Source organism: Perognathus longimembris, chromosome 22 (assembly GCF_023159225.1).
Source record: "Perognathus longimembris pacificus isolate PPM17 chromosome 22, ASM2315922v1, whole genome shotgun sequence".
Classification (NCBI taxonomy): Eukaryota; Metazoa; Chordata; class Mammalia; order Rodentia; family Heteromyidae; genus Perognathus; species Perognathus longimembris.
Genome location: NC_063182.1, coordinates 3,479,426 through 3,493,652, shown reverse-complemented (window position 1 = coordinate 3,493,652; position 14,227 = coordinate 3,479,426). Strand labels below are relative to the sequence as shown.

General features: G+C 43.2%; 1 protein-coding gene across 1 annotated transcript in view; it reads right to left on the bottom strand.

Annotated features, from left to right (window-relative positions):
• The window catches only part of Lars1 (leucyl-tRNA synthetase 1), a 53,515-nt gene extending 42,608 nt beyond the window's left edge, over positions 1-10,907 (bottom strand). Inside the window, exons 1-5 of the mRNA XM_048331550.1 lie at positions 10,832-10,907; positions 7,214-7,332; positions 4,721-4,808; positions 3,923-4,003; positions 2,572-2,709 (exon numbers count right to left, since the gene is read on the bottom strand). Of these exons, the coding sequence (XP_048187507.1) occupies positions 2,572-2,709; positions 3,923-4,003; positions 4,721-4,808; positions 7,214-7,332; positions 10,832-10,837 (432 nt within the window). The 5' untranslated portion in view covers positions 10,838-10,907. The remainder of the gene's footprint in view (positions 1-2,571; positions 2,710-3,922; positions 4,004-4,720; positions 4,809-7,213; positions 7,333-10,831) is intronic.
• Between the last annotated feature and the right edge of the window lie 3,320 nt (positions 10,908-14,227).

Genomic DNA, 14,227 nt, shown 5'->3' with positions numbered 1-14,227 from the left:
AGGAAAAGGATAGTGATTGATTGGAATATATTGTAAGCATGTATGGAAAAATGAAACACCCCTCTGCATAACTATTGTAAACTAATAAAAAATGGATTTTCTAATGGTAACTAAATAGATGGAGCCACAAAGAACTACCAGTAGTAAAACAAGACTTCAGAACCAAATTTCAGTTTCTTCCTTTTCATTCCACACATGTCAATTTCACTGTAGCTAAAAACTACTAGCAAGAGCTTCCTCCTTTTCCAATACTTACCAATATTACAAAGACAAACCAAATGTCACAGTTAAAGATAATAATTAAAAACGAAACATAGGAAATTTTGAGCGTAACTCTACCATTTCTCAGACCCACAGAACTATGCACGAGGTAAATTTTTGCTGTCTGTAACTCAACCAGGGTGTGGAGAAAATAAAGGATGGAATGCAGACCACAATGTTTCTAATTATATTATAAGAACATGACCTAACCACACTAAAGGACCGGGGAAGAAAGGAGTTGATTAAAGGAATTCTAAAAAATTTTGGAAAAGTATGTTGACGAGACGCTAGAGACAAAAAGAATTACATACAAAACTGGACTGTATTGTATTTGGTAAAACTGTTTCTCCCAGGACTATAAATTAAGAATTCTGAAACTACTACTAGTGTAAAGATGAACAAATAGATATGTAATAAATAGTAAGAGTCAGGTTCCTGACTGCTAAATAGTACAAGTCATATATAAACAACTATTCTTCAATAAAATGTATAAGGGCTTCTAAGAGAGGCCAAGGAGCTTTTTAAGCCCTGACTCATTCTAAAACTGAAACAGGGAACACACAAGCACACAGGATTAGAATACCTTGTGATACTAGAAATTAAGCAAGTGTTTTAAAACAAAAAAGAAAAGACAAAGGAATATCACACAGACTTGGTACCAAACTCTAAGAATTCCCAGTGACCTAAGTTAGAATCTGAGGAATAACAAGCACTACAATAAGAAGCCCTATTTGAAGAATTAAATAAATATCCATAACTCCATACTAATACAAAAAATACTGAAAAAGCAAATAGGGGAGAAAAGGACACCTCATTTTTTAGAATTCTAGATAATCAACACAGGAAGAACAAGGGAAATTGAAAATGACCTTTAGAAAAGAAACAAGGTACTCTTCCCATAGTCTCAAAAGTATTTAAGTATTGGTCAAGATGCATTGTAACTGCCATTTAACTCCTTTGTACAACTACTGAAAGGCAATTTTTTAAAAGATGCTGAAGCTCAGACAAATGAAATGAATCACAGGCAGAGAAGACATTAGAAGCTTATTTCCTAAAATTATGTTGAGTGAAATAAGCCAGTCTTAAGAGAGACAAAGAGCACATATTTTCTCTCTTATGTGGAAGTTGGACCTAAATCATAAACATGGCAACATGTACAAGGTCATATGCAGATAATGTGGTATGCACAGGGAAAGATTCCTTTGAACAGATAACATACAGTTTAATACAATGAAATACCAGGAAGCTAGAACATGTATTGTCAAAGGTGGGAGGAGGTCAAGGGACAGCAGGGCAGATGAATGGAGAAAAGGGTGGGAGAGAACAGTCATAATATTCAATGTACAAACATGAAAGTGGAAGCTGGTAACCTGAGGGGATGGGTGGAGTTGGGACAAATGGTAGAGAACAGTGACAGAGGTGACAGTGTTCAAGATGTATATACTCATAAACTGACTGTTGAATTGAAACCCCTTTATATAATTTCTTAACAATAATAAAAAGAAACCATTTCTAAAGAAAGAAAGAGGAAGAGGGAGGGAAGAAGGGAGGGAGGAAAAGAAAGAGGAAAGGGGGAGGGAGGGACAAAGGGAAGGAAGAAAAGAGAGGAAGGAAGGAAGGGAGGGAGGGAGGGAGGGAGGAAGGAAGAAGGAAGGAGAAAAAGAAATAAAAAGAGAGAAAAGAGAAAGAAAGAAAACAAGAGAAAGAAAGAAGGGAAGGAGGGAAGAAAAGGAGAGAAAGAAAAGAAAGAAGGAAGGAAGAAAGGAAGATACTTTTTCTTTCCGAACTCTAGATAATAAACATAGGAAGAATAAAATTGAAAATCATCATTAGAACACTATAGTAAGAGTGGTTGTAAGCCAATATTAAAAGAAACAAGGTATTCTATAGCCTCTAAGTATCTATATCAAAGTATGTATCAATTACAAATGGCAAAAAGGAAATCCTAACAGTAGAAAACCCTGATATATGCCAGCTGCCAAAATGATCAAGACTGAGATCTTAAATGAGAATCAAAATGTAGTTTTGGGGTATAATATTGACTCCTTAGTTTTGAGGATTTCAGCATACTTAGATAAACTGTAACATTAGGGCAAGTGGGCAAAGATTGCAAGGAACTCTACTATCTTATAACTCCTCTTTAAACCTAAGATTGCCTCACATGAAAGAAAAAATCAAGACAGAAGAAAGATAACATTTGGATGTGACACTCATTTTAAACTACCAAGTCCATTCTATGTGCCAGTTACTTTGACAATGTTGGAAATGCACACACCTATCAGCCACAATAAAAATCAACAACCACCAAACCTTTTTTCCTTTAGCTTTATCCTTAATTACGACATCGTCTGTTTTAACACTCATCTCTTCCTCTTCTTCTTCTTCATCTGGAAAATCAGGGGGGCACCCATACAGTTCGATTTCTCTTTTCAACTTATCGGCACATGCCTATAACATTAGAGAGCGAAGTTCAAAACTCAAGGACATAATTTGAGTTTTTTATTTCTAAGACTAGGTAAAGTGGAATAACTGCAATATCTAGACATGCATAGAATATTATAGAAAACACAATAATACACATCTTACCTGTCAAAATTCACTAATTTACAAAGTAGTATTTTACCTCATTGATTCAGCCATCACCTGTTCACATCCCAGAGTACTCAAGGTAACATACAATACGCTTGGCAGCAGAAACACAAAGATCTATCCAATGCAATGTCTTTGATGAGGCTAAGCATAGCGGTTCCTGCCTATAATCCCAGCTACTCATGGGGTGGAGATCAGAAGAAGCTGTTTCAGGCCAACATAGGCAAACAGTGTGACCATCTCAATAATTAAGCTGATGAGACAGCGCACACTTGTAACCCCAGCTATACACGAGGCATAGGCAGGAGGAACATGGTCTGAGGTTGACCCAGGCAAAAAGTGAGAGACCTGATTTGGAAATTACTTAAAGCAAAAGGGTTGGAGGAGTGGCTCAAATGGTACAGTGCCTTCCTAGCAAGCAAAAGTCCTTGAGTTCAAACCCCAAAACTACTTAAGAGGAAAAAAGCAAATAAACAAACAAATAAAATCCACAATGTGTTGAATGCCATCTTTGGAATGAAATCTGCAGGGTATTAGTAAATTCATTATGTGTTTTTTGATACAGCAAAAGATTTACCACTTGTCTATTTATGTATATGCCGGTCCTGGAACTTGAACTCAGGGCCCGGGCACTGTCCCTGAGCCTCTCTGTGCTCAAGGCCGGCGCTCTACCATGTGAGCCACACAGCCCCTTCCAGCCTTTTCTGTTTATGTGGTACTGGGGAATCGAACCCAGGACTTTCCGTTTTCCTCTTCTGTCCCTTCCAAACAGCATTTCCCAGGCTGACAGGGAGCTTGCTATGCAGGGTAGAGTGGAGGTGAATGGCTGCCCTCCTACCTAAGACTCCAGAGATGAGATTACAGACACACACTACCACACCCAGCTAACTGTGCCTTTTGGGTAATTATTTCAAATAGCTTTTTTTTATGTCATCTTGACTCTAATAAATTCATTTCAGAAAATGTTTTAATAGGGCAGTATCTGAAAAGCTTATTTCAAGAACTTGAATTGAATACTACTATTTGTTCTAAGCTAAAAAAGGGTGGAAACCAATCCTACCAGCTGTCTTACCTTAATTGGCATCCCAGTACAGTGTAAGCCAAAGGGAAACAAGCAGCTTTTTCCTTTTAATCTCTGGTACCCTACTGCAAACTAAAGGAACAAAGTGCAAACGTAAACAGTGGATGAGCAACAAATGCTAGCTTATACAAAGGACATTCATTTTCTTTTTTACATCTTCCTTTAGAACACCAATTTGATTTTACATTCATTACAAATTGTTTTACTGTTACATTTTTTAACCAACCTTGGAACTTTCAATATGCATACAGGGGCTGGGGATATAGCCTAGTGGCAAGAGTGCCTGCCTCGGATACACGAGGCCCTAGGTTCGATTCCCCAGCACCACATATACAGAAAACGGCCAGAAGCGGCGCTGTGGCTCAAGTGGCAGAGTGCTAGCTTTGAGCGGGAAGAAGCCAGGGACAGTGCTCAGGCCCTGAGTCCAAGGCCCAGGACTGGCCAAAAATAAAATAAAAATAAAAAAAAATATGCATACAGGACCAGAACCCTACAGAACTATAGACACACAAGAAAATTAAGTATAAAAACTAAAGTAAATATAAAAATTATGCTTAAGGAAGTGGCACTGTGGCTCAAAGTGGTAGAGTGCTATCCTTGAGCAAAAGAGCTCAGGGATAGCGCACTGATAGGCACTGAATTCAAGCTCCATGATTGATGAAAAAAAAAGTATGCTTAAAATTAAGGAATTTTAAGTAGGAAAAAAAATTCTATATATACTATCTTCTTCAAAACGATATTTACTAAAGATCCACCATCCCATTCTATTAAAAGCAGAAAAAACTTTACCTCACACTTGGATAAGGAAAACGTATGACCCAAATGTAGACGTCCATTCATATATGGAAATGGAAAGGTTACAAAGAACTTGCCCTTGCTGCAAAAACAAGCACATGAAAAGGAAGAGAGAGACAAGAAAATGATAAATTCCTTTTACAATGGAGGAGAGAAGCTACAGAAAATCCTTGATTTAAGTTACTTGGTTAATTTTTAGCTATGTAGAAGATATTTAAAAGTAAATTTAAAATATCCAGAAATTAAAATCTCTCTAAAAACTGAAACTTAACTTTGGTTTTTTGGTTTTTTTTTTTTTTTTTTTTTTGCCAGTCCTGGGGCTTGGACTCAGGGCCTGAGCACTGTCCCTGGCCTCTTTTTGCTCAAGGCTAGCACTCTGCCACTTGAGCCACAGCGCCCCCTCTGGCCATTTTCTGTATATATGGTGCTGGGGAATTGAACCCAGGGCCTCATGTATAGGAGGCAAGCACTCTTGCCACTAGGCATATCCCCAGCCCTGAAACTTAACTGACTTAGAAAAAATATTATACATGTATAGATCACTATTAAGAAATGAACAACTAGCTAGGTACCAGTAGCTCACACCTATATTCCTAGCTATTCAGGAGGATAAGATCTGAGGATTGTGGTTTGAAGCCAGCCTTCCTTGGCTTGCTTGCTCACAAACAGGAATCTACCATTTGAGCCATGACTCCAGTCTGGCATTTTGCTGGTTAACTGGAAATGGGAGTCTCACAGACTTTTTGATTCAGGTTGGCTTTGAACCTCAGTCCTCTGGGTTTCAGCCTCCTGAGTAGCTAGGATTATAGGCGTGGGGCACTGGTGCTCCTAGACTCTTTTTTTCTGTTGAAATATTATACAGCACAATAGAGTGAGCGCTTATCAGTGCACACTCCAAGTCGTGAACTCACGGAAGCTCCAGGTGGCCCCTCCTCCCTCTCCAGTCTCCCTCCAGAAATAACCAACACACTGACGACACAGGCCTTCGTCATTCCCTTCCTTTTGGACAGTCTGTAAATGTCTAAGCCCTTTAGCAGTCTATCATTAAGTCTTGCTTATCTGTGAATTTTACATAAACATGGTGTGTTTTATAAAGACAAAATTTGTTTTCCTCCCTCAACATGTTACTAAGTTTCTTCAACATCTTAGCATACAACCACAGTTCACTGTCCTTCACAGAACAAAGCCGCTTTTTCAGTTCATAAATTACCTTAATGCTGACCAGAATTCGAAACCAAACAGAAGCTTCAAATTACAGTCTAAAGTAGAACCTCAACATCTTTGTATTATACCAATTTCTCTCTTAAAAAGTGTGTGGGGGGGAGATATGCTAATGACTCAAGCCTTTACCCCTACTTTACCCCTAGCTACTTCAGAAGCTGGGATAAAGAAGATCACAGTTTGATGACAGCCTAAGCAAAAGAAAAGTTCATGAGGCCCTTCTTGACCTGGGCCTGTCATCCTAGATTCATGGGAAGCATACACAGGAGGAGGGAGGTCCAGGTACACTCAGGGTGTACCTGTACAGAGGGTGGGAAGCAAGATACTACCCAAAAAACAACCAGTGCCAAACAGAGCTGGAGGTGTGCTCCAAAGTAGAGCACCTACCTGAAAGTCTGAGTTCAAAGCTCAGTACTTAAAAAAACAACAACAGTGTGAAGGCTCACAGCTGTCACCCCAACTACTCAGGATGTAGAGATTGGGAAGAGCGTGGCCTGAAGCCAGCCCAGGCCAAAAAAAAAAAATCAATGAACCCCCATCCCAATCAATGAACAGCTGGGCAGCAAGGTCCACTATCATCTCAGCTATGCAAAAGTGCCAATAGGAGGATCAACATCCAGTCGAGCAGCCTTCCTTACCCACCTCTGCGGGGCTGGTTACACAAAGCAGAGGAGAAGTGGCAGGGAGGGAGCCCTGATGACGGAAGGGCAGCTGACAAGCCAAGCAGCCTGGGAAAAACTGGTGGAAAGAGGGAGCGGCCGGCAGAAGCCAGCAACAGCCAGCAGCAGCAGCAGCAGCAGCAGCAGCAGGAAATACTGGCTGCCCATGGCAACCTGTGACACTTAAGACTCCCAACTGGCAGAGCCTCCCCCACACGACCTGTGGCTTAGAGCCCTGGCTGGCAGGAAGAGCCTGCCCACTGCTGGAGCTGAGCCCTGGGTTCCTGCCTGCCTTAGCTGTCAGGGCCCGGCCTCGAGGACCAAACCTCACAAGACAAAGAACCAGGGCTGACTGCTGCTGCCCGCTGTCATCCTCTCCGTACCAGCACACACAAGTCCCGAGAATGACCGGAGGACTTCTCTTCACCTACCCATGATTTCTATCTGGGTAAAGCGAAAGGACCCCAACCAGCTGATTTACAACATCAGGTAGGTACTCACCTGATGTTACAGATGTTAAATATGCCTATGTCACATTCCACACGCTTTCTGACTTACCTGTCCCACAGAGCAATTTAATATACAGAACTGCTGCACAACTACTCACTTCGTCTGCCGCTCCAAGTCAGACGCATTGGCCTCAAACACCTTCTCGGTTTCCCATTTCTGTTGGATTTCTTTCTCAATCTTCTTCAAAAAGTCTACCTTGGCTGTTCCTTTTCTCTCCTATTGAACACAAAAAGGATAGATAGACTAATCCACTCTATACTTCCATAGGCTTGCTTAAAAAAAAAAAAGAAGAAGAAAAAATAAACTTGGTTCATGTAGAACTGAGCTGCTGACTACCAATCAATGATTCCATGGTTAATTTGAAATGTAAATGAACAAGAATGAAGCTTGATTATGAAAGTTCGGAGAAGCTGAGAGCAGAATGGTAGCTACCAAAGGCCGGGGAGGACAGCAAGGAGGAAGTGGTAGGGAAGGGAGGTTCATGGTAACTGGCTGCAGATGAGCAGGATTTATAAGGATTTCTTGAGTGCTACTATTGTGGAGTAGGACACTACAAGTAGCCATTGTGTACTATTGCTAGAGGACACAAATATGTTTAACCTGACCACAACATACACATCACATGGGACCCAATTAGTATGACATTTTTCATGATTTTCTTTCTTTTTTTTGGTTGGTTAAGGGGCTTGAACTCTGGGCCTGGGCGCTGTCCCTGAGCTCTTATGTTCAAAGCTGGTGCTCCACCACTTTAACCACAGCTTCATTTCCGGTTTTCTGGTGGATAATTGAAGGTAAGAGTCTCACAGACTTTACCACCCAGGCTGGCTTTGAATTGGGATCCTCAGATCTCAGGCACTAGGATCACAGTTGTTAGCCACCACAGCCCGGCTTTTTATGATTTTATATATCAGTTTAAAAAATTAATTTAAAGAGGACGAATATGGTTGAAATAGATTGTCAGCAAGCACAAATAGGGAACAAAGAAACATATTGAAACTGTACTATAAAGGGGTATAAGGGGTTAAAGGAAGTGATGGGGGGAGGAACACATTGTACATGTGTGGAAATGTCACAGTAAAATCCATCTTTGAATAGCTAATGTATGCTAAAAAAAAAAAAGGCAAGAAATAGCATGGGACAACCTGTCCACTCACTGGTGGTACACTGCTATAATCCCAACACTCAAGAGGCTAACTCAGTTCAAGCACGTGGCCCCACCTCTAATCTTAGCTACTAAAGAGACTTTTATCTCCAATTAATCATCACAAACAAAAAACCCAGGAAGCAGAGCTGTGGCTCAAGTGGTAAAGCTCTATAGCTTTGGGCAAAAAAGGTAAGGGACATCACCTAGGCCATGAGTTCAAGTCCCATTACCAGCACAAACACACCACACACACACACAAACACACACACACACACACACAAAGGCAAATAAACAATAAGCAACAATTATTTTCTTTTTATAAAGCCTGACCAGGTTATAATTGCTACTTGTAGAAACCAAACCATAGCTCAAATCTGACTATATGATCCTCCTTCAAAAGATACCAACTGGCCAGACACTGGTGGCTCATGCCTATAATCCTAGCTACTCAGAAGGCTGAGATCTGAGGACTGCAGTTCAAAACCAGCCCTGATAGGAAAGTCCGTGAGACTCTTAGCTCCAATAAACTACTCAAAATGCCATAGTGGCACTGTGGCTCAAGTGGAAGAGCACTAGCCTTGAACACACAGAAACTCAGTGACAGCACCCCTAACCCTTAGTTCAAGCCCCAGGTGCAGCAAAAAACAAAAAAAGATAACAACTGCTCCTTGAATAAGATGCATACTCATCAGCCTGGCATTCGAGGTCCTTCTTCCCCCATCTCTGCTAGGTCACTCCCCTTTCCTCTCCACCCATCTCCCTCCCCCACTGCCTCCCTAGGCCTGTTCAACTGTCTGCCTTCTGACCAAAGTGCCAATATTCTATGTTTCCTCTCCCTCCTCTAAAACTCTGTCCAAGGTTTCAATCTGCCCTCACATTCTACCAGTCTGTTTGCCTGTCTAACTCAGCCTCTGGGTCTTAGCTAATTATCTGCCTTGACTCCTCAAGAGTCAAGACAATCCGCTTAATTTGTTCCTAGCTATCAGTATTTCTCCTCCAATAGCACTAGTCACACAGTGCTGTCAAGGTTTCCACCAACACAGGATGTTTGTTCATGGTAGGAATCCTGTCTTGCTTCTCATTACATTCTCAATGTCCACCTTATATAGAGCCCTTGATAAGTATGTGTTAAATATTTGAAGACTTTTTAAAAACAGAAAGAGCACATTACTGGTCTTTTATACCTGTAGCTATAAAGAAATAACAGGGACTAGGAAATGGATTATATATTTCAATCACAGTGCTAAGAAATTTAGACTTGGTTTCCATGAAACTAAGTAGTTACATAAAGTATTTCCTTTTCCAGGAAAGAAAGAATAAGCTCCACGATGTTTATTCCTTTCCATTCCTGCTACAAATCAGCTTCATATAAACCTTGCAGTCTTTCTAATATACATTAAACTCTACCTTCAATCATAATATACAGAATTGTTATTTTGACATAAAACTAACGATGGAAGAGACAATGGGCTGCCTATGAAACATAAGCTCCTCACATTTCTTCCTCGGTAACAGAACAGTTAAGTACACTCTTCCAGGTTTCCAGGAAAATTCAGTTGGACTGGAGCTATGTCACTGGGTTCTGGCATAGTGGTCTTAACACATCCTAGAGAGTTCTAGTAATCAACTTTAGGGGCTACTGAAATCTTACGAGGCTGAGACCTGATGTTCTTGGCTTGAAGCTCCCTGGACACACAAATCCACAGACTGATTTCTGATTATTCGAGAAAATGTCAGAAGTGGAAGTGAGGCCCAAGGGGCATAGGGCCAGAGCTGAGAGAAAAAAGCCTAGAGAGAGCAAAAGGTCTTGAACTCAAGACCCAGTACAAGTACGCCCGGGCACATACACACGAAAGTAATGGGATTGGAGATGTGGCTCCGTTGGTAGAGTGCTAGCCAATGAGCAAAAGCATCAAGTACCAAGTGTGAGTCCCGGTCTCAAAAAGAAAACAATGAACGTTAAGGTCAAAAGAAAAAAAAATACATAATATTAACATATTCCTAAACTTGGCCACTACTAACGTGTGTGCCAAGAACTTGTTGCCGGGGACTGTCCAGTTTACTGCAGAACGCTTGCAGCAAGCCTAGCTTCCACCCACTGGATGCTAGCAGCATACCCCAAGCCCAGCAGCACCAGTGAGGGAGGGAGGGAGGGAGAGAGTGGCTCACGCCTGTAACCTAGCAGCTGCTATTCCGGAGACTGAGGTCTGGGGGAATCTCCGGTTCGAAGCCAGCCTGGCTGGGCAGGAGAATCCATGAGATGAGCTTTCCCCGGGAAGCCATCGAGCGTGCAAGGGACGAGGGGAAGAGAGTGAGAGATGGGGGCGGGGTGGGGGGGGGAGGGAAAGGGGGAGAAAGGAGAGAGGGAGAGAGGGGAGAGGGCTTGCTTGAGTGTGAAAAGCTTTAGAAAATAAATGAATACGAGCCATCACCCGCCGGGCAGCCGGGCAGGTAACTCCCCGGGACCCCCCGGCCCCCGGCCCCCGGCCCCGGCGCGGAGGGGAAAGGCCGGTCCTCCAGAACGAGGCCTTTTCCCCGACCAGAAGATGCCGAGCACACGGACTCACTCACCGCCATGGCGCCGTGCAGCACACCCTGAAGTCCCGGACGGGGACTCCAGCAATCCTTTCCCCCCCACACACACACACCCCACTCCCTGCGCGCTCCAGCAGGGGCTACACACCCTCCCCTCCCGCGAGGGACAGCCTGGCCTCCGCGGCTGCCCGAGCACACGCTCCCCAGCCGCTGACGCAACAGCCCCGGATGCGCCGCGAGGCCCGCCGGGAAGTGTAGTTCCCGGAGGTCGAGAGAAAACCCGAGTCCACAGTGTGTAGTCCACGTAGGTGGACTACAATTCCCAGAAAGCACGGGACGCCGGAAATCGACTGCTTCCCACCCCCCCCCGGCCCGGCGCTGCCGTGACGTCACCGCGCGCCGAACTACAGAGCCCGTGAGGCCGTTCGGGAACGCGGAAGGCGGCCGGCGCGCGCGCGCCCCGGAGGGAGGAGGCGGGGCCGCGGACCGGAGCCTGGTCCCCACGTGGAGCCGGGCCTCGGAGGGTGACTTGACGCGCGAGGTGGGTTGCCACCCTGGGACTCGGGTGCTTGCTGCTGCGCACCGGTCCTAGCGACTGTCACTGGAGTTCGACCGGGAGGCCCTGGGTACTTAGTAACCCCTTAGTAGCACTCCCTCTGCCTTGGTGTGGAGGGAATGGAAACCCGCCTGCCCCCCCATCACCGCGGTGGCCGGTGTAGACGGCAGTCCCTCCCTCCGGGACGAAGCTGTACTTGGTAGTAGTCTCCGGCTACCTGTAGCAATTTTAGTGTGCTCATTAACATGACATAAAATGGAATATTATTCTGGCCGTGGAGCTGTCACCGTCCTGCTGGACGGTGCAAATGTAGTTGATCATTACCCTCATTAAAAAAAAAAAAAAAAAAAAAGGAGGGGAGGGGTCCTTTGAACATGCTAATTGAAGAATGTTGCTTTGAATACAAGGGTTTGAACTCAAGGCTTTCATTGCCAAGGGGGACTCTACCACTTGAGCCACACCTCCAGTCCTAAGAGGTTTTCTAGTCCTTGTGGCTTGATTATTTACGTGCATTTAACCCAATTGACTCAGAAGTATGTCTACCAAAAAAAAGCTAATAAAGTAAATAAAAATTTACTTTCTTTTTTTTGGTCTTAACTCTGGGCCTGAGCGCTGTCCCTGAGCGCTTCAGCTTTGGCTAGCGCTCTACCACCTGAGCCACAGCGGCCACTTCCTGTCTTCTGGTGGTTAATTGGAGATAAGAGTCTCACAGAGTTTTCTGCTCCGGTTGGCTTTGAACCGTGATCCTACGATCTCAGCCTCCTGAGTAGCTAGGATGACAGGCGTGAGCCACCAGCTCCTGGCTTCTTTACATTTTTAGCAGTTTATTTTGATATATGAATTTATTAATTTAGTGATGACTTAATTCAATGTGTGATTCACATTCAATGAATGATACACATTTGTCAAAAATTGGCTAGATGGGCCAGGCGCTGGCGGCTCACACCTGTAATCCTTCATACTCAGGAGGCTGAGATCTGAGGAGCACAGTTGGAAGCCAGCTGAGGCAGGAAAGTCTGTAAGACTCTCATCTCCAATTAACCACCAGAAAACCAGAAGTGGAACTGTGACTCAAACTGGTAGAGTGCCAGCCTTGAGCAAAAGAGCTCAGGGACAGAGCCCAGATGCTGACTGAGTTCAAGCCCCGTGAACGACAAAAAAGAAAAAAGGCTAGATGAAAGAAGAGACCTTAGGCTCTCAGGAGACTACCACTGGCTTTCCTGACTCTTGGGCTTTTACACATCTAAATTACTCTCTCATTTTCCAACCTTCTTCCTTTAATCACTAGCAAGTTAGAAATTATTTCTTGATACACCAAGTCTGGGTTAAATGTCTCTTAGATAAACCCTGAAGTAACTCGTCGTTGCTTGCCCTTTGAAAATTTATCCTACTAAATTGAGTGGCTGATTTATGACCTCAAGATTTATGACATCAAAGACTGTGTAGCAGTGGTCCAGCACCTGGTGGCTGCTTTATGAATATGGTGTGTGTGTGTGTGTTTGTGTGTGTGTGTGTGTGTGTGTTGGTTCTGGTCTTAAACTCAGGGCGTAGGTGCTGTCCCTTCGTTTTTGTGCACTTGAACCCCAGCTCCACTTTGATGCTTTTTTTTGGGGGGGGGGGTAGTTGGAAATAAGAGTCTTATGGACTTTTCTGCTCTGGTTGGTTTTTAATAAAAAATCCTCAGATCTCAGCCTCCTGAGTAGCTAAATTACAGTCATAACCCACCAGTACCCTGCATAAATATGCTTTGAATGAATGAAAGAATCTCATCCTCTCCAGCTCTTATAACTAATGTAGAGTGCTTGCCCAGCATATATGAAGCCCTGGATTCGATTCCTCAGCACCACATATATAGAAAAGGCCAGAAGTGGCGCTGTGGCTCAAGTGGTAGAGTGCTAGCCTTGAACAAAAAGAAGCCAGGGACAGTGCTCAGGCCCTGAGTCCAAGCCACAGGACTGGCAAAATAGTAATAAAAATAATAATGTGTATCTCATCAAATTGTTATGAGAATTAAAGAAATATGTATATAAACCTTGTTTATACATATGTAACATACAAACTCACTCATATGTATGCCTGGCATATTCTATGTACTTTAAAACCTTTAACATTATTTTAAGAAAAATTAGTGTGATTAAAGTGGACAAAAGCTTACCTGTGCCCATAAGAATCTCTTCATTTGCTCCATCAAGCTGGTTAGCACCATATAATTGTGTGGTATGCTTTTTCTGAGTGCCAAAACATATCACACTCATTCTTCAAAACTCCATAGCAGAACTCAATTCCTCCCTGGTTATTCTTTACAAACTTGCCCCACTGGTCACTCTACTCAATTTGGTAAATTGTCAACATTGCCAAATGTAGATCCTGAAGCTTATAATTAATTTAAGCTTGTCTTTGAATCCTTTTGTACTTGTTTTTCATTCAGTTACATAACTTCTCTGTTTTTAGATAACAAGATTCTTTCCAGTGGCTATTTCTTTGGAAGTGTTCCTTAAGCAAATGACCCTCAGTGATTATTTCTCTTCCCTACTAGACATCTTGTTTATTAAATAAAGGGTGTATTTGTGTGTGTATGTGTGTGTGTGTGTGCGCGCGCACGCGTGCGCGCATGTGCCAGTCCTGGGGCTTGAACTCAATGCCTGGAAGCTATTCTTTAACGTCTATCAAAGCTGATACTCTACCACCTGAAGTGCAGCTCTACTTCAGGCTTTCTGGTGGTTAAGGACTCTCACTGGCTTTTCTGCCCAGGCTTACTTCAAACCAAGATCCCCAGATCTCAGCCTCTTGAGTCACTATGATTACAGGGGTGAGCCATGGGCACTGGCTTGATAATCGCCCTCTTTTACATCTATGTCCTCCCTTTATATTTACAC